Source organism: Limanda limanda, chromosome 9, assembly GCF_963576545.1.
Source record: "Limanda limanda chromosome 9, fLimLim1.1, whole genome shotgun sequence".
Lineage (NCBI taxonomy): Eukaryota > Metazoa > Chordata > Actinopteri > Pleuronectiformes > Pleuronectidae > Limanda > Limanda limanda.
Window position 1 is genome coordinate 9,584,069 of NC_083644.1, and position 21,002 is coordinate 9,605,070.

The 21,002-nt window shown below is 42.0% G+C and overlaps 1 protein-coding gene across 4 annotated transcripts in view; it reads left to right on the top strand.

Annotated features, from left to right (window-relative positions):
- The window catches only part of rabgap1l (RAB GTPase activating protein 1-like), a 97,132-nt gene extending 77,923 nt beyond the window's left edge, over positions 1-19,209 (top strand). For 3 of the 4 annotated variants that reach the window (XM_061078581.1, XM_061078580.1, XM_061078582.1), the window contains exons 19-26: positions 2,281-2,409; positions 12,181-12,273; positions 15,461-15,571; positions 15,978-16,082; positions 17,005-17,088; positions 17,541-17,612; positions 18,107-18,307; positions 18,821-19,209. In XM_061078581.1, the coding sequence (XP_060934564.1) occupies positions 2,281-2,409; positions 12,181-12,273; positions 15,461-15,571; positions 15,978-16,082; positions 17,005-17,088; positions 17,541-17,612; positions 18,107-18,307; positions 18,821-18,976 (951 nt within the window). In that variant the 3' untranslated portion in view covers positions 18,977-19,209. Of the gene's footprint in view, positions 1-2,280; positions 2,410-7,391; positions 7,590-12,180; positions 12,274-15,460; positions 15,572-15,977; positions 16,083-17,004; positions 17,089-17,540; positions 17,613-18,106; positions 18,308-18,820 lie in introns of those variants that run through there. The other variant, XM_061078583.1, reaches the window with a different exon arrangement.
- The last annotated feature ends 1,793 nt before the right edge of the window (positions 19,210-21,002 follow it).

Sequence of the window (21,002 nt, forward strand, 5' to 3'; positions counted from 1 at the left end):
ACGGAGTAGAAAGAGCATCACATACTCGTGTGTGTTTGTCTCACTCGCACTCAGCCTTGAGTGTTAACGCCACTCAATCTGAGAGGATTTTCTCTCCATCTTTTGAAGCCTATCAACGAAGGTATAATTTAAAAAAAGGTGCAGTACTTATCCATCGCTGCTGTTTGCCGGAGAAGCGGCCCACGTGTTGAGCAGCGTTGTTGCTAGGCAACTGTATACTGGGTTGGAATTGGTTGGGGGAGTTTGGCAGAAGAAGATGAAAGTGGGCAGTGTGACTGGTTTACAGAAAGAGTCTGGCAGGTAGCTGGAAGACTACCATGCCGCAAGCAGCTTCAACTGATCATTTTGTGACTGTTATTTTGCTGCGTCCAATGGCCGCCGTTGGGCTCTGACAGTGGTTCAAGCTGAGTGGCCACCGCCTAGGTCCTGACCAAATTCTGTCCTGAACTGTATCAGTCTTAACTTTTCATGCCCTGGAGGCCCGGGCTGTGCCTGCTGAGTTGCTGCGTTTTCCTAGAAGTAGTTATTTGCTTTTCTCTTTTCTGGTGTGGCAGAAAGTCACTCACCTCGGACAAACTGACCTCTAAACAAATCTTGGCTCTCTTAACTTGACCACACATTCCTCCATCAACTGGGAAACCCACTGGATCATTTGGACGACATGCTGGAGTCCTCTGCCACCCTGACCCCGGAGCGGGACCGCCCTTCTCCCTCGCCCTGCCCCACTCCACCATCATCTCTTCCCCCCTCCTCACCGGCATCTCCTCCCCCTGTACCGGCCCTGACCCCCCATATGCCCCTTCCTGCAGCGTGTAGAGCGTTGGAGGATGGAGAGGGAAAGGCTGAAGAGAGTGCACAGAGCGGTGAGGCCTCAGCGGACTCGGTCTGCAAAGTGATGGGTATTCTCGGAATGGGACACCGGCTCTTCGTTCCCAAGCTCCTGGCGGTGAGAGGCAGGTGGTGGGGCCGGTAACAGATGCTGGATGGAAAAAAAAAAGATTAGCATGCATGGGTTAATGTCTTTATAAGGGAGTGGTTGTTGGTTCATGAGCAGAGGATGGTGAAAAAGCACAATGTCTCATGAAGCAGCTTCTGTTTCACCAGTTCAGTGAATCTCAAATTTGCTATTTATTATTTATTGCTGACAATCAACATCCTATGGAATTCTAGCTTATACATTATATCCACCCTAAAATGGCCTAAAATTGTATTTACAATGGATGACCACTTTTTTTTGTGGATAAACATAAATACAGATTCTTGTAAAAAAAAGGCATGAAAACTTAAACAGAAAAACAAGCTCTGTAAATGTAGTTCTTATTTTGAAACAAGGCACTTATCTTTCTATCCTCGGTCGGAAAAAACCTGAATGTTCATTCACTCTATCTGAGGTACCTAGTGTCTTTGCATCTGCACACCACCAGATGGTGGTATTGGTGTGTTTTGAACACTTATTGATTAGATATACCTATAGCCTTTTTCTTCATTTCCTTATGATTTGATAGATTCAAACTAAGAGTAGCCCAGCACTATTTTGCCTCATGCAATTAGCTACTGATTAGCTGTGCTACAGTAGCTTGAATGTGGCCTCATTACTTTTTGATAAGAGGGAGGAGTGTTTTCTTTCAAACAGTAACTTTCCTGTCAGCAGGTTGTTCTCTCACTTGTAGACGCTACTGCAGGACACTGAATGTGTTTGTCGATGGTTAAGGTTTGATACGTTATGTGTTATATTGCAGGTATTTATACATACACTGTAGTTAAAAATTATATTAATGAAGTTTAGATTTAAGGTTAAATGTCAGGTTTGTGAGTTTTTAAAAACTTGAGTGGATCTGGGGAAAAGTAAAACAATTATTTTGACTAAACATTGTATCATTGTGACATTTTATTGTTGGATAATGAACTGGATTGGTTTGGTCTGACTCAAATTGAGAAATCTCCTAAATGTGTTCATATTTCAAGAGCAAATAACACAGCTCAGCCACAATATGACCTTTCTTCTGTCCTGTTTGTCATGAGAGAAAATATGTGATTTCTCTTCAGATCATTTGCTGCACTTTAAGTATGATTTAACTAAATGAATCTCACACGAATCAGTATGACCTTCATGAAACAGTCAATAGCTTCATCAGTCTGTTCTTCCTGAATCTAAAAATCGAACAACAATCTGTTGGAGGTTGCTCAGTGCTCTTCATGTCTCAATCTTAATAGCATCCATTGTTTTTGTCTGCCTCTACCACCTACCCCCTCCTCCCACCTCCTCATTTCTCGCTCCAGACGTCTAAAGAGGACCTGCTGCAGGCTGATTTTGAAGGGGCTCTCAAGTTCTTCAGAGTCCAGCTCCCGAAACGCTACAGAGCTGCAGAGAATGCCCGAAGGCTTATGGAGCAGGCCTGCAACATCAAGGTAAGCAGCTCTGGAAACAAACACACCAAACCAAGACCCAGCCCTCAAGCAGCCAGGTGATAAGTGAAAAAAGTCCCAGAGTGATGTCCATTCAAAGGCTTTGGACTTTAAAAAACACCATCTGCATGACCACTGTGTACAAATCCACACATATCATATGCACAGGAGGGAGTACGAGTTATTGTGCGAGTCTGAGCAACACACTAAGGGGTTTTTGCATCTTCCACTGAGATACAAACATGTAGCAAATCTTTCTCTCTCTGGAAATGTGGAGATGATGCTGGGAAGTCGCTCAGGTCAGTCAAAAAGACGAGTTGAGAGAGTGACATTTTGATTTTCTGGGACTTTCTGTTGCTACATGTTTCCTTCTTTAGCACAAGCTGTGTCTCTGTATCTTCAGGCACGATGTTTCTCAGTGCGCTCGGATCTCGTATTTAGTTTATTCGAACCAAGGCTAAAACATAACAGATATCACTTGCAGTCTTGCAGGAGGAAGGAGCTACCTCTAAATGAAAACGCTTATGTGAGTTGGATGTAGAGTGGGTTTGATCTCTGCTGTTGGAGAAGCATAAGGAGAGAGATAGGAAAGAGAAATGTCTGAGGTAGTTACTGGTGTTCACTGGGCTGGTCTGAAATAAAAATGATTTGAATAGTGGTCATAGTTTTCCTCAAAGACTTCTGAGATGTGATAAAATGTCCTTTCATGTGTGCCCACATGTTATCATGCTCCCGTTGACCTTAATGAGGCTGCTGGCATTTAGGGAATTTGCTGAGTTCCCTAGAGACCAAGTGCACTACACAGTGTATAAGATAATGTGTCTGTCAGCAGAAAAGGAAGGAAAGGAGTTGACAGAGACAGATGGAAGAGATAATCTTCCTCCCTCCACCCTTATGTCTTTCTCTCCCCTGCTTATTTCTTTCATACAGTTAATATCTTACCTTGCAGGTACTCTCTGACTTTTTAATCCAGAAAAGCTCAGCGTGAGTGAAGAGGTTGAGATGCAGCATCATGGTTGAGAGCATGTTTGCAGGGTGCATGGCCCTAAGTGACTACGATTCCTCCATGTTCGGTGTATTTCAATGTTTTTCTACACACAGGATATCCTGCTCTGTGACTCACACTTAATCTCTGGTGGTATTGTAGCATTTTGGTTTTCTTGCACAATCCTGACAGCGTTAGGACCTGACATGTCATGTTGTACTAGAACACACACACATGAGATAGTTTACTCTGCATGCTCTCACGCTCAAATACACACACTTTACCAGGCATGAACAGATGTCATTTTTACCAAGCACCAGTGATGATGCCACCTCTGCAGCCACACGTGGTGATTAACGTGCTGATTGATTTTGTGTGTGTAATGGATTAAGTGGTTTCATGTAGAGAAAAAAATGTGTCAATGTTGACTGGAGCTCTGACTGTGAAGTCTCACTCACTGAAGTGAAACACAACGGAATGGTGGATATTACCCATAAACTAAAAGTTTCCTCACTGAACACGAATGATGCACATTGATTTTTAATAATTAAAGTATTTTTAACTGATCTACAGTCGTGCATTACTCCTGATAGGATGGATTTTTGCAGAATAAGCTGCAACTACGATTCGGTTTTGAAGTTCCCGCAGGAGATCGTACCCACTCTCCAAAGTTACATATAGAGCGTTCAGGGGGAGGAGTGAGAGTGACAGCGGCTTCATTCTCCTGTTTCCAAGTCTGTACCAAGTAATTAGTTTCACAGTGTTGCTTTTGAGCCATTTGTCTCAGTCGGAACAGCTTCAATGTGCCTTTGCATAGAGTCAGCAAGGCTCTAGAATGACACTGGAGCTCGGAACACAGTAATTCCGAAAGAATTTCCTTCCTATGTGGAGAGCGCTGTCAAACCAGTCAGTCCATAATCTCCATGGATTGTAATCAGGTGACAAAGGACATGGTATATGAATCAGATTATTATACTCATCAAACCATTCAGTAACCCCCTAATGCTCTATATAGAAGCATCTGTCTTCATCGCACACACACACACACACACACACACACACACACACACACACGCACACACACACACACACACACACACACACACACACACACACACACACACACACACACACACACACACACCAACCAGATGCTTCTGACTAAATTAGCTGTCATCTAAACAGGTCTGATAGGACGACTAAGCCCCTGGGCACACGTATGACAGCCTGTTTTGTTCTGCTGGGTCTCTTGATCATCCTTTGCCTGATGGTTTAAACCCCTGATGTCCCTCAACATCTCTTGAGATGGCGTATTTATTGTCACACTTTTTTTCTGCCTTACACAAGCTGTCTCTGCTGAGGTCTCTTTTCTTTGCACCTTTCTCACACACCCACACACACACACACACAAACAAACACACAAAAGCACATACACATAAACTAAGAGTATTGGATTCAATCCGTATGTTTGGATCACAAATATTTTGTCACCCTGCTGGAATCTTGGAAAGAAGCTTAAGCTGTATATTATTGGACTCTTGGTCAAATATTTCAGGGAATGCAGGATATGAGCAAGAAGTGGCTGACTTGCGAGAGAGAGAAAAATACAAGTTCTCAATAAATCCTTTGATGACTTCTCCTCAAAAATAGTCTCTCTACTTTCATGTTCTCTTACAGTACCTTTTTTTTCATTTTAAAAATAGAATATTCCTTGTGGATGCAAGTATATGGAGTAAGTCAGTCAGAAGCTGAGACTAATGAAAATGACTGAGTGGTCAAAGAGTCTTGCTTTCCTTCTTCTCCATCCCACTCTTCTCTGTTTTTCACCACTTACCATCCAGCCGGCCCAGACTGGCTCACAGATAACAGCCTGTAATATCAGCTTGTCTCATGCCACATTGCACAACACTCCATCACATCACATATCAAACAAGCCAAGCCACATAGAGCCAATCATATCATTGTTCAACGTTTCATTACAAAAATTGTCAGAGGAACATCAGTCACAGTTTTACTGGATTTCAAATCGTTACCTTTGTCTAGGTTTTTGTTTTTTATATTCAATTTACAGTAATATCTTACAGAGCAAAGCTGTAAATATTCACAAAGTTTCTCATTTATGTGCTTGTGAAATTACTTAAGCACTTAAAGCTAGGGTTGGTAATCCTGGAAAAGCTCGCAAAAGCAGCACCAATGCACTGAGAGTACGAGCAGGGTGTGTGCAGGCAAGCAGGTTGGTTAGTCACAGACAGATATGCAAGCCAATAATTTAATTTCGGCTGACTCTCAGACATCTATTAAACTAGGGTTACCAAAAAATTTGTACTCATTTGTACAAAAGGAGTCTTCTAGACAAGGGGAGACAGTAGTTTCTATGGAGGAGTGTTGGAACACCTTCCGTGCTCAACTGCCATCAGGGAAATGGGGAAACCAGCCTGTCCCAGCCACTTTGCTCTCTCCTCAGACCCCTTTTACATATTTTTCACTGTCGACGCCTAAACCGGATCAGCTGAACTCTGTAAGCTGCTTAAAACAGCGAAAGAATTCACTGGCACCTTGGCTTGATGAACACAACGGGTAGTAGGGTGGCTTAGGCTTTCTGGGGGATTATGGGAAGATTTTGAATTTCTCTGCCTTCTTAAACATCCACCGGGCCGCGACTGGAGTGATGACTTTTCAGGACTCTCGATAAAAAAAGGAGCGAAATGTCGTACATTCATTTGCTGCTCAGGGTTCGACTGATTAATCCGGGTTTTATTTACCAAATCCCTCCTCCAAGAGAAAAGCTCAACTTTTAACCGACTGAGGAGAAACAAGAGAGAAGGAGTGAGGGTAGAGAGACCGACAGGATAATTTAGAGACGGGGAGAGATGAAGAGACCCAGACTAAGTTTCACATGGAGGGTTTTAAACAGAGAAATAGAGGGAGAATTTCACGTATATAGTTACAGTAACGCCGTTGAAGCGTTGAGAGAAATTAAGCAGAAAATAAAAAGGATACAGAGAGAGATATGGGAGGCTGCCATATTGGGAGTCAACCGCTTAAGGACAACAGTAGCTGACTGTGACAGATTTCATTCTGAATTTACAACTTGGTTGTCTCAGCGTTGACCACATGTACACCTAGAAAAGTGGAAAAAAATTATCATGGTTTCATCCCCTTATGCAAATCCTCAAAAATATGAATTGGTTATTTTTTGGCCCAACCTCCCACCAAATTTCAAGGGGAATTTGTCAGCATTGTGAAAACAGAGCGATAATAACAACACACATGGCAAGAGAAACACAGACGGATGAAGTGATGGTTGTTGCTAAGTCCCTTACGAGGGGGAATAAGTTTCCATGAGGTAGTTTTAGCTCTGTGTGTGTGTGGGGGTGTGTGTGTGTGTGTGTGTGGGGGGGGTCCTTTGGGAGGATACTACTATGGCAGACATACACAGCCTTGAAGTGGCTCTCACTTCACTCTTTGGGCGTTACAGTTGGAACGATGTGCAACCGTCAGCGACAAGTCACTGTGGTGGATCTGACAACTTCCTTCCTCTCTTAACCTCAAACACTCACACACAAGCACAAACACACACACACACACACATATTACATATCGTAAACAAGCCTTTATCTTTATTTTTATCAGCAGCAAGAAAAAAGAAAAAAACAAGTTCTGTCAGTAACTATAGAGGGAATCAAGCAGAGTGAGGGAGAGAGAGAGATCATACGAGTGTGTGTGTGTGTGTGGGGGGGGGGGCGGGGGGGTACTCACTCAGTGGAAAGGAAGAAAAAGCAAACTCATCCTCCCCTGCGTTGCACACAGAGAGAGACAAACAGGTGTGTTGTCCTGCCCCCTCGCTCTCCTCCTCCTCTGCCTCCTCCTCCTCTCAGTGGGCGGGATTCGGCTCCTGAGGGACTCTTGAACGCAGCCCGTCGCCTCCTCCTTCACTCTCAGAGAGAAACAAAACCTGTCAGCCGCACTCCTCTCCTCCACCTCTCTCCTCCACCTCCTCCACCTCCTCCTCCTTCTTCCCTTTTTTCTTCTTCGTTTCCCTCCTCCTTGCTGCTGGGAACTAGCAGGAGTCAAGATGATGCAGGAGATATCCATCATGGTGGCGTACGACGCTCACGTAGTGGACCGGCCGGGTGAGGAGGACACCCTGGCTCGCTTGGTCGCCCACTCCAGACCCCTCAGAGCGCTCAGGCCGGTGGTAGGTCTGGAGTCTTATCACTTTTGCCTTCTTGAACATTCACAGCTCTACTGGCCCTTTTGTCCTCGGCAGTTGTGCGAAAGAATAGGGAAGTTATTTCTATTTTCTCGTCTTCATATCATTTGTCTTTTTCACTTGGGCCGCCCCCTATGATTGTGTTTATAAACACTGGAGGAAATGCAGGCTTTACAGAAACCACATTTCCTTGCATGTGTTTAATGGTTTGTGGACTCCTGCACAGTCGATTTGTGTAGTTGTGTAGTGTTTTTTACTGAAAGTGCATCTGATGTTTAAGATTACAGAGCTTTGTCAGTCAATGCAAACACGGAGCTGAGTGACTTTCTTTAAATTTCGTACATAAACTTGGAGTGTGTGTATGTCTCTGTGTGTGTGTGTGTGTTTGTGTGTGTGTGTGTGTGTGTGTGTGTGTCTCTAATAGACTGCATGTATTTCAATATTCAAACTTACTTCAACCTACTTCATGTAGGAGTGGATCACTCCCCTTGATGCTCACACACTGCTTGTGATTTCATCCTGGAGGTTTGGGACCAATTCCATTTCCTGCTTCAGGGATTCAGGTCAGGGAATCTAAAATGAGCCTGGTACCATTTCCTGCGTCACCAGGCAACTTTAATCGCATCACCTGAACTACAGAGGCCCCTTTGTCCTCAAAGTGGCTTCAAACATCTACAGTGAAAGTTGTGGGAAGTCAGCATGAGGTTTGGTGATGCTTCAGCAAGTTTGAGCCCTGAGACTGTGTGACTGTGTGTGTGCGTGTGTGTGTGTGTGTGTGTGTGTGTGTATTAACAACTAGTGTTAATGAAGTTGCCTTGAGCATGACATTGCTGTATCTAAGCAGAGCAGGCTTATCTTTGCCCCGTGCCCCTGGAATTTCAGGAATATCATTAACTGACATTTGAGCTATTTTCCCCGAATGTAGCTGGGAATGGCTGCATATTCAGACGCTGAGAGATATACTATTGATAACGTGATGATGTGTGAATTGGAACTTACTTTACAGTTCAGTAATTTTAAAAATATCAGATAACAATGAAGATATTAATAGAAAGGAAATGGAAGTCAGGGAATAGTTGTACTGATATTTAGCAACATTTAATTTATTAGCTGCATCAGGTGGTTTTCAATCAAACTGAGGTAACCGTTGGAATGAAAAAACAAATGAGCAGGCTGGTGCAGTTGTTATGTGAAGGTCATGGAGTCGGGGATCCTGAGTGATTGTAGCTGTAGTGGCTGTGTGTGTTTGATTAAAGGGCCTCGCCTCTATCAGGTGAGCACAGCCCAGTTTTACTTTCATTACACAGCCACACTGGAGTGTTTGTGTGTTTTAGGGGTGTTGGAGAGCAGCGGGCTAAATAATCACTAACCAGACTTCAGTTTGTCTGTCGATGATTTCTGATTTAATGTGTGACTCAGGGCTTCTTTCTTTTGAAATTCTTTGTATCAGCAGAGAGGCGCGGACTCAGGAGCTGCGAGTTTAAAGCCCCAACATGTTGAAGTGCCCTTGAGGGAAACTCAATCCCTAACAGCTGCTGTTCTCCGGCTGATGCTGATCTCTGAAATCTGCTCTTGTTAAACAATTAGAGTTCAGTGTTGTGATGATTTGCTCCTCGCGTTCATTAAATTTCACAAATTCACTTAGGACTTTCACAAAGTGTAATCGTGTTAGACTCATACCAGTAAAAATTCTCCTAATATTGAGTCGGAAACCTTTTTACATGATTGGAAGAATAGAGTCATTTTGGCATGACAAAGGAAAATAGGTTGTTTGAAAGAAAACACAGAAAACGCATATTTTCCTCTGACTGTAACACAATAAGCTAAACTTCACTTCCTGTGTGGTAGAAGAAATCTGCACATCAGGGGGGAAAAACTGGGGGTTTGTTACCTGCAGAAATCTGTGACTAACCATGTAGTACAGGAAGGTTGGAAAATATGATACAACCACTGTCTTTGGTTGGTGAAGTTGATTCTGTGGGAGAATGCATGAAGGCAGCAAATGAGTGTGTGAGAGGACGTGAGAAGTGGCTTCTCTGGTTTCAACTCTGAACGTCAGAATGGCAAATCTGGAGGTGGAAACACACACAGTTTTCTCTTTCTCTTTCTTAATATTCTTGCATGTTAATTTTATGTTATAGCCTTGAACCTAAGACTTTTTAATAGACATGCACAATGAGGACCTTCCTGTGCATTCAGGTCAGTCCTCAGTCCCCTGAATACTTTGTTATTGTGCAGGTCTTTGCTAAGATAAGAAGTAACATTATTTGCTCTCTTATCAATCTACAATCAATACCACACAAATACAAAAGGGAAAAGGAGGGAGGTCACTTTCTAAATCTAAAGCTGCAGGGAAAAGAAAACATTGATTCACACTTTGGATATAAATGAGTTCATCCAGACTAGAACACCTCACTGCACTGTGGCTGTGTAATAGTCTAGTATTGGAAATCAAACTCCTGTCTCTCGCAGTGTTGATGCCCAGTGCACCGTGTGCAATTCTTCTTCATTGTTTTGGTACAATCCAGTTATTATAAACTAGCGTGCAGAGACCCAAGCTGCTTGTTCTTCCCACACAGATAACAACAGAATAGGTCTGGGTTGCGTTATCTCCTGAGGAGTTGTGTGTCACACAGATTAAATTGTGACGTTTATTCAGCTCAGTGGTTTTTGGGTCATAAAGACCACACGTCACCCCACAGGTCAGTGAGATGTCAGGTGATGACAGACACTACGCACAGGCCCAGTGAACAAGTGGCTGGTTTCCTTTCTGATATTGATCTATGTATTATACATCGGTCTATATAGGAAATGAGCTTTACAAAGATCTTTTCTAGCTTTTCAATTCCGGCACTTTATTTAATCCTTCACAATGACGTTCTTCATTTATGAAGCTGACATTTCTATTTCTTTATTGAGGGTTAAATGATTTACATGTTGTCACTGGACATTTATTTAACAAGGCCAATAAATGATTAACAATGATGGACTAAAGGCAGAATGGCTGCTTTTAGAGAACTGGGAGAGGGGGAGCAGACAAATCATTATTGAAGAACCATAAAGGATTTTATTGCTGTTGGTTTTACAGTGAATTGGTGTCATTTTTCATTTTGTGATCAGCACCAGACTGCAGCAGTATGATGAGTGTATGGGTTTAATATAAAGAGGCAGAAAGAACATCTATTGATTTTAAGAACAATCCATTTGTGACTGCACCAACATTTGAGCTTCAGAAGTGACTGCTAGAATTAAAAAAATGCCTGTACCCTGCTGTTCTAATCACTGACTGTCATGTTTCACTTTGTGATGTGGAATATCTTTATAAGATATTTGTATTCACGTGAATGTGTTTTCCTTCGCTTTTCATATGTAACCTATAGATAGAGACGAAAGAGATAAACACTATACACAATACTGAATCAGGCTCTTGACTTGATTTCAACAAAACCAGTGAAGGACATAGATACACAAACACACACTCTACAGTCTCAGAGGAGGGAGTCATCTTGCTGAAACTGACCTGGAATCCCAGCCTTAACGCTGGACACTATGGCAACACTGTTTCCACACAGGGGAGATAACATTACCCTCCACCCTCCACCTGAAGCAGAAACACACACACACACACACACACACACACACACACACACACACACACACACACACACACACACACACACACACACACACACACACACACACACACACCAGACACACAGATGCAGCTCCCACTCACTCAGTCATCGATGTCCAAAACACGCAGCTTTTCTTTCAGGTGTTTTAACTCCATCACTTGAAATGAGAGACTTTGCAGAGTTTACCTGTTAACGGAGAAATGTTTGTGACCCTCAGGCTCTCTGCGCTTGTGGGAAAGTTAATCACAGAGACTTTTACACAACACAGAAACGTATCATCATTTGCTGAACTAGGCAATGTTCTGGTTCGCAGGTGCACTTGAACACAGCACAAAGACGTCACAGTTGGATTTTGTGTTGGTAGTTTTCTGAGATAAAATCTCTATGTGCCTACTCTGTGTTGAATGGCAATTGTATTATATTCAGAGTAAAACTTTATTTAAGAAAGTGTAAAATGTAGTGTTTGTAATGTGTTCAGATCAGAAACAGCAGACTGTGCAATAGAAAATTGAAACTGTGCAGCATAAACCAATATTTCAGCAGAAATGTTCAGCTCAGTTCATTTATGTAGATTTATTTTGCAACCTCTGACCTTTTGAGTTTCTTTTAATGTTGGAGATGTTAAAACTGAAGCTCTTACTGCTCAACTGTAGCTGTCTTTAGAGCCCTGTAGTTTTCTAAAGACATGTTTTACACCTACTTTCTTCAAGCTGCAGTAGACCTCTTACTACTCTGGTACAATGTGACTGTTGCTGGTTCCGACTGAGAGAACAACATCGCAGCGAGGACGCCTAATCTGAAAATCACTTGTTTTGCTTCTCCAAATAAATAAACACATCTTCTCTCTTAATCTCCAAACAGCAAAACATGTGCTTTGATTTTTATCACACAGGATATGAGATGTTAGTTAATGATGTCGACAACTTTCCTGTTGTTTTCAGGTTCCAACCAAAAAACTGAAGAAGTTTGAGAAGGAATATCAGACGCTGAGAGAGAGCCAGCTGCAGCAAGAGGACCCCATCGACCGATACCAGGTCGGACACAAACCCACAAACACACACACATACACAAATTATGATATGACTTTCCATATCTTAGTTACTTGTGCTCCAATGTTTTATCTTCTCGTATTTTATTGTTCAGTCTTAGAGATGGTGAGAAAACGCTTTGCTCTTCATGCTTCTTTTAAGTCGCCGTATTTCTTAAAATGAACCATGTTTCTAAAATAGGAATTCTCCTGTGAGCACAAGTGTGTTCATGAAACTCTTTTAATCACTTACTCTCTTTTATCGTGTTTGACCCGTCTATTTTTGGCATTGTTGTCAAGAGGGGTGTAGCTGCAGTGACCTCATCTCGTCTGATTCTACGCGAGATAAAAAAAAAAAAAGGGAGATGTGAGGGCAGATATTTAAAGATTCACACAAAACTCCAACTGTGTTGTAGCTTTTGTTTCTCTTTTTCTTGGTTTAAATCTGTCATTGTTGTTTCTCCAAAATCTCAGGGCACAGTTTGATTCTCTTTTTCAAATTTGTCTTTGTTATTAGGAAGAGTAGAAAATAATTGGAGCTGTGTGGGATGAATTTCTTTAGTCTGAAGGTTTAATATAGAATTTACAGAAACCGTTTATTCCGAATGAACCCGCTGCTCTTGTTGCATGTGTTTGTTCTTGTGGACAGACTCTAAGAAATTATGTAGCATTTTTCTTTCAACAATAAGTAAGTAAGTTCAAAACTAATTTTTAAGCGATGAAGTAAAAACCCAGGTCTGTCTTTTTATTATGTCACATGATTTTCCCCAACATCCAAACTGCTGAACTTCCATGTGTTGTTCATTTCAGCAAAGTCTAACTAAAGTTAGTTAGTTAGTCAGTTAATAATTGAATTTGGCTTTTTTCTAAACAATGGCTGAGAGTGAATATAGTTTGACCTTGTTAGTCTTTGTTAGGATGTGTAGAGGTCACAATTAATGTGTTGTCAAACATTTGTGTCATTTAGAGACGACTGGTCGTAGTAGTTGGAAAAAGGGGGGAAGGTCCCTGCTGACATTTGGTTCAAATTTGAATTTGTTGTTTTAATTCACTATTTTCAAGCTTCATGGTTTATTATGTTCTGGATTGATGTAAACAGTTGAAGCTGTGTTTGCTGTTCCACTAAAAAACGAAGCCCCTCAGATGTACACAGAACTGATCCTGCAAGACAAATGTAAATTATATTTCATGAACTGATTTAACATTAAAATAAATACACTGGACTGTGTTTCTAGGTTTAGGAAAATTCAGCCATTTTTTTTTGTTTGTTTTTCTGGATGATTTCTAAAGTTCCGGTTCAGTTCAACAACAACAACAACAACAACAACCTGCTGATGTCCAGAACATGATCAATGAAATATCATAAAAGTAGTATATGTGAGGGCATAAAACGGAATTGGATGAAACAAGCAGTGGCATTAAACAATCAAGTGAAACAGTAAAACAAAACCAGGAAATGTTTCATCATAAAAATCCGTCCTTGGTTTCCCCTGAGACGTGAGTGGCATTTTGGTGTAAACAGCCGAGCTGCAGGAGCTGCTGGTTCTGGAGGGAAGGAAGGAAGACTTTGACTGTAGATTAGAAGTTGGATCTGAGCCACCTCCTCTGGAGCCAGTGGAAAAACTTGGTTAGAGAACAAGAAGACAAAGACACGGAGCAGAAAAGCTGCCGCCTCTGAATTAACGCAGGGTTCGATTTTACACGAAGGAATAACATCTCGGATTTTATTAACGTTATCCTTAACCATTCTGTGTGGTTCTATGCTCCGGGGTTAGGTACGTACCCGTGTGTTGCATTGTTTAGTCGACATTAGTTTGTATTTGTCTGTGTGTTATATGCTCTATACATGTAAAACATATGCGGTTTCTCTAGCACAGTTCTTAGCTGCTTTCGCTGTTTATATTACAACTAAATAAAGGGTCTTTAAAAAAAAGAGCACAGCACAGAGTGTGTGAGGGAGAGAGAGTGAAGTGTCGCACAGAGAAGGGAAACTCCCGCCAGGATCATGTGTGTGAGTTCAGTCCGTGCTGCTGGAGGCTCAATATGAATATGAAGATGATGTTGTGACTCTGGACAGCAGCACGGTAAGCTGCCTCTGCTCCTACAGACATTCCACTTAATCTACTTCTTAAGGTGTTTGCTCGTCTTTATTGTTGTTTGCATTAATCGTTGACTATTTATTACAATTTAATGTGAATTCTTTGATGTTCAGTCTAAAACCTCCCTCCCTGCTAACTGAGACGATGCGGGTCCCAAATTCAATTCACCACTTAACTGCAAACAGGAAGTGATTAATTGAATCTGTTGGCAGCATGACGGCTCCTTGCAGGCAAAGCTGGACTCATTTAGTGATATGTGATACTTTTGTGTTTTCTGTTCCTGCTGGTATCTGTTTGTGTGATGTGTGATATAATACATCAGAGGGTGATGGAGCTGTGTGACTTTCATGGTGGCTCCACACATGCTGGTTACTGTTCTGTTTTTAGTTAAAAAAATGATTTAGATCTGCTCATGTGAAACCAAAAGGAGAGTTTCACTGTGTAGATAGATGCACGTATATTTAACTTTTATAGTTTATATCGGTGTTATTGTAGTAAATACAATAATTCAGACCAGTTAGGTATTTAATTGTAATTGTTATGATACATAAATAGAGTAGCTAGGTGGGTGGGTGTGGTTAATTAGGGGTTGCAGAGGTCGTCTGGGTGACAGTGACAGGATATCACAGTCAGGTGACACAACTGAGACAAACTGCTTTGTCCCACTGAGGCATGGCCGTCATGTGAGACTGTTTACGGGCAGACCAGCAGTCATGGGACTTCACTAATGGTCTACAACGGGGACTTTAAAATGGTGTGCGTGTGTGTGGGAGGGGGGGTGTATTGGGTGTTTTTTTAACCGCTTTGAATAGAATTACAATTATCTTTCTGAATAAACTAAATACAACTTAACGCTGCCTCTATCATATAGCACCAGTAGACAGGGAATGAGGGAGAATGAGGCGAACAAAGAGCCGAGGACATTTCATGGACGTTCTCTTAATCTCTAAGCCAGAGGGTCTACGTTAGATAAATAATACAAAAACAATGAACGTTTTATGATTCATCCACAAAGAAACATTTTTCATGAGACTCAAGTTGTTATCATTTCATCATCATCACTGTGTGTGTGTTTGTGTGTGTGTGTGTGTGCAGAGGGAGAACCGTCGTCTTCAGGAGGCCAGTATGCGACTAGAACAGGAAAACGATGACCTGGCCCATGAACTGGTCACCAGTAAGATCGCCCTTCGGACCGACCTGGACCAGGTAACGCTGCAACTCAAGAGCATGTTTATCAAACCGACACCTTTGTTTGAAACTGAAAAAGATGCTATATATTAATTTGAAGAATGGATTTGTTTCGCAGGTCTGTGTCTATAATGTAGAGCTATTAACAATTTCAGATGAGATCATTAAAAACTTTTTTTTCTGACATGAACAGACTGATACCAAACACTCTTCATCACCGGCTCTTGTTGAGCTGCACACATGCAAATCATTAAACAATCCACTGCAGCTGCTCTGGACACTGTCACAGTGAATCTATGCAAGTGTATTCATTAGTAGACAGTCGAGATGTTCCAGTCTGTGTTTGTGTTGAGTGAAAATGCTGCTGCTGTTCTACAGTTGCAGATTCTGTTCAATAAAGGGTCTTGTGTCCGTGTGCATTCAGGCGGAAGACAAAGCTGATGTTTTGAACAAAGAGCTGCTGAGCACTAAGCAACGTCTCGTGGAGACAGAGGAAGAAAAGAGACGACAGGACGAGGAGACGGCTCAGGTAACAGCTGCCTCTGAACATGCCTCAGTGATCAGTTGGTTTAATGGTCCCAGTCAAAGCTTTGGACCATTTCTCGACTTTAACTAACATGTGTGATAAAGAAAAACAGACCTTTGATTAAGTTTTCATGAGGAAACACAACATGTGTTTCCTTTGCTGAACGGCTTCATTGTTTGATGATATTAACTGAGAAAAATATTGTAATGCACATTTAGTAACGAATGCCTCTAGTGAGCTTCTGTCAAACACCAAAGTGTAACAACATCAGCAAGAAGTTGATTATTATCAATATAACTCACAAGAGAACAGGTTCAGTTTGCTGTATAATTACAGCAGATTCAATAGAGTTGTTCAGAAATCTGTCGCCACTGTAAATGATAAGGAGCATTTTGTAATTAGTATTGATCATCAGCCTAATTAATGGTTCAGTGTGTAGAATCTAGTGACATCTAGTGGTGAAGTTTCATGTTGCAGCTGAACACCCCTCACCTCACCCTCCCCTTCCAAACAAAAAGGAGAACCTGTGGTAACCTTCAGTTGTCATAGAAACTCAAAAGTTGTTTAGTTTGTCCAGCTACTGTAAAAAACATGGCGGCCTCCGTAGAGAGGACCCGCCCCCGATGTAAATATAAATCGTACACACTGGACCTTTAAGTCTAAACAAGAAATGATGGCCATGTTTTTTTATTATCAGTGGGAGCTGAATCATCTTTAAAAGTTATATTCCACCACAACACAACCTGAAATTATCTTAAAAGGCTACATTTACTGTTAGAGGTGTAGTCAATGAGTTACTATTGATCTCACCATAGGGGCCAGTAATGGTAGAGTTATTGTTCATCGAGCCATAAAGACAGACTGATGCAGTATTACCAGTTGAATCCGTTCCATGAGAGTTCTGCTGTTGTTCTGTTCCTCGCAGCTGAAGGAAGTGTTCAGGAGGGAGCTGGAGAAAGCAGAGCTGGAGATCAAGAAAACCACAGCGATCATAGCTGAATACAAACAGGTTTGTTATTTGAATCACTCATTTGTCGTCAGTGCATGTAAATTGTATGACAAGTGTTTTAGTTTTGTGAGCTCTGCAACTTTTTCAATGAAAATCTAGAGGTAAAGTAAGATATCAGTGTCACTCTGCTCGTTCTTAGCAGAATCAGATTCACGTATCGTGGTTAAAATTGTATTTGTAGGGTTTATCCATCAGTGCAGCATAAAGTAAGAGTGCAGTTATAAGACAAGATTTCCAGTCTAATAAAGGGTGAACTCTGCACCAGGTTAAGAACTGATTGCTCACATTGAATGTGTGCAGCTATATCAGTGAGAGAGGAGTTTTAATTGGGATTAAGATGACTCTGCTCAGAGGATTTTCCTGGAGAAATCCAGGTCAAAGAAATCTTCATTGTGTCTCATTTTGTAGTTTGTCATCTTTTAACACAACCCGACCTCCCGTCTCTGTTTCAGATCTGCTCCCAGCTGAGCACCAGACTGGAGAAGCAGCAGGCGGCAACGAAAGAGGAGCTGGATTTAGTCAGGGTGAGTTTGCACTGTTGAGACACTGAAGGAGGCCGCAGGTGCAGGTTTTGAGACGTTTAATATCTTAATTTAAGATAATGTGTCCCGTCACAGGATGAAGGGTTTTATAGCTCTGTTGTGTGTTTGAGTTTGCATGAGGCAGTCGGACAAGCCCATGTTGGTAACATCATCCCACCCACAGAGAACTTGATTGCACATGACTCGTTTAGCCCTTGTCAAACATAAACTCTAACGTTCTGCCGTTGCTCCTCGGGTGCGGTGGAGTACCACCTCACGCCCGGATAAAGATCATTCTCCTCTCATGTGATGTCTAACGACAGAACATCAAGTTGAAACAGGAAGGCTTGATCCAGGAGAGAGGGGTATAAATAGGGAATGATTATCAAATAAGCAGGAGAAAAGTTGTACATGAAAGGCCACAAACAGCCTTGATGAGGTAACTGGTTGGACGTTTACAGTACACAATGTGTTTACCTCCCCTTGTGCCCTCGCAGAGTAAAGTATCGGGCTGTGATCACTGTCGAGACCTGTTCAGCACCCTTGGGACCCTGCAGGTGTCGTCCCCCGGCAGGGACAACACGTCCAGCGAGCCGCAGGACGAGGAGAAGGACGGGCTGAACGAGCAGCTGAGGCATCTGGAGCTGGAGCTGGCCCAGACCAAGCTGCAGCTGGTGGAGGCCAAGTGTCGCATCCAGGTCAGCAGCAGCGTCCAGGAGGGACAGTCATCGATATGACATGATTATTGATAATATTAGGGATTATTGAAGCTTCTATGGAGCTGCAGGGCAAACATATCAAGTCTGGTTCTTCTCACAGAAACTGATATATTAGCTAAATCTGTGAGAATCATCCACATCCGATTCAAGTAATTATTCAAATCACTGGAGCTTAATTGATCATTGTCTCAGTGTGCTCACAACAAAGAAAAAATATAAACAATGATTTCTCTAAAAACCTAAAATAGTCACAGCTTTTAAATTTCTCTACACTCGTCAACAACTAAGACTCAGTTTTATAACAATTTATACAAAAGCACCTGAACACACCCCTGAAGTAAAGTGTAAGGATCCTTGGATGTGACTGTTATATGGATAAACACTGTTACATGACACAGGGCAGTTAGAGGAACTCACAATAAAGAATGTAACCTGTCCACAACCTCCCTGCTCCTCCCGCTGACTCCCTTTGCTCCTCTTGTCGCTGTGCAGGAGCTTGAGCACCAGCGCGGAGTCCTGATGAACGAGATCCAGGCGGCCAAGAACTCCTGGTTCAGCAAGACTCTGGGCTCCCTGAAGAGCTCCAGCTCCTCGTCCGCCAGCTCCACATCCCAGACGCCGTCCTCTCCGAAGGAAGGTCCCGCCTAGATGACCCCTCCTCCCGCAATCCCCCTTCTATATATATATATATAGATATATACAGATATCTCTATATATATAAATATATCCCCATGTAGGGATGCACACAAGAGCTGAGGAACACAGATTGAGGAAACAAGCAGCAGAGAAATGCAGTATTCCTTTTCCAAGTGGTGGCGAGGTGCAGCTCAGCAGCTTCTCTGATGGCAAATAGCTATAAAGATGGGGGGGGGGGTCTGGACGGGAGCAGCCTCCTGTCTTTCTCTTCCTGTTTACATCTGAGTGAACAAAAAAACATTTCTTGAGCTTCTCTGCTTCACAGCTGATGTTATAAGTGAGTGGCTTTAACTTTCTCTCAAGGGTCAGGGGTCATCGCTGACTCTGGTTACTTCAGTTAAATCTCTAAACTCCGCTTAAGGAACCGGAGTTTATCGAAAGAATGGCATCGCTCATGTAGTGGGACCTTGTGGACAGACATTGCCACTGCAGCGTTATTAGTCCTTTTAACTGATTTTAGGTAGCTGAGAATTAAACCTACAATATGTTCAGTGACAGTGATACAGCTACGTCACCTTGATTAAACTGTCACAGCCTAAATCTACAAGAACCATCTTCAGCCCGGCAAAGCCACGGGAGTCTGAAAAAGGAATACTGCATCCAAGGTGTTAAACAAGAACAACATAGAAGTTGTATTTCTTTATAGTAATATAACGTAAACAATGTTGTCATATAAATATGTATAAGTAATTATTGATTTTTTTAAATAATCCTGTACAGTTCTTTAAAGAGAAGAAGAAAAAGAAAAAACACAAGGAAGAGTTTTGTTAATTTTTTTTTCTACTGTTTGCAATTTGAATGTCGTCTCTCTTCGGTGTTGACGTCTGAGCACGGTGTGCGATCGATGTGGTCGAGTCCAAACGCTGAAGAGACAAAGTGACAATGTGCAGCGGCTCGATTTGTCCCTGCTGCTTTTCCATAAACCGGATTTGACGATCATAATCTCGAAATTCAACAGAGAAATCTCATTTCCATCTCATCAGTAATTTGAGTGGCAGGTTGTTGTTTTATTCTGTTTTGCAGCCATAATATTTATAAAACAGAAACGGGCCTTTTCACTTTCTGCAAATTTCACTTTCAGAATTTTCTTTTTCTTTTACGTTTTTTTTAAATTGCACTGACATCCATTAAAGTTTCTATAGGTTTGCGTTCCTCGTTCACGAGAAGATTTTTCCTCTGTTCGATCTTTACAGAAAGAAAAATGGCTTCAACAGGGCCGGAAAGGTCACAGCCAAACTAACACTGAGGTGATCTCTCAGTGATGTTACACAATGTACTGGATGACTTCACTGCTTCACACAGGTCATCAGAATCCACTGTAGATAGAAGTCAGTGCAGTACAATTGGAGATTAAAGTATTTTATATATCAGAATTCATCCCTAAATAACCACCAGCTATAGTGAGCAAGTTCAGGCCAAACGCCATCATTAACAAACACGTTGACACTTTGTTTTCCCTTTGTGTTGTGGTTGTGAGTTCAGTCTTGAAAGGAAGACAACGTCACTGTGGAAGCCAGAATCTCCGGTGTCCACAGTGGACAGTTGTCAGTGTTGCTCTGTGCTCACAGTTCATTTGGAATGATACTACAATAGCTATAATTAAAGCATCTTTATTGATTTTAAAGGAGATTACGTAAAACTTCTTACCTGTGACATTGACGCTAGTATCTGAAGACACCAAGAGGATTGTGTTGTCTCTAAAAACAGCAGTTAACCAAAAAGTCTCTTTTACTCGAACATGAAAAGTTGTTTTTCCTGTCGGTGCCAAAACAGTCTTGGTTTATTTTCCGCTTTTCTTGAATCGGTGTTTGGACTCGCACGTCGTCCGTGTGTGTATGATTGAGTGTTTTGGGATGTGTGTGTATGTCTATGTGCGTTTTCCACTGTAACTCTCAAGTGGCTGAAGTTGAAATGGTTTCTTCTTCCCCCGGCTGCCTTTTCTGTTGATGACTGAAGCCGATGGCTGCGTCAGCTGTGC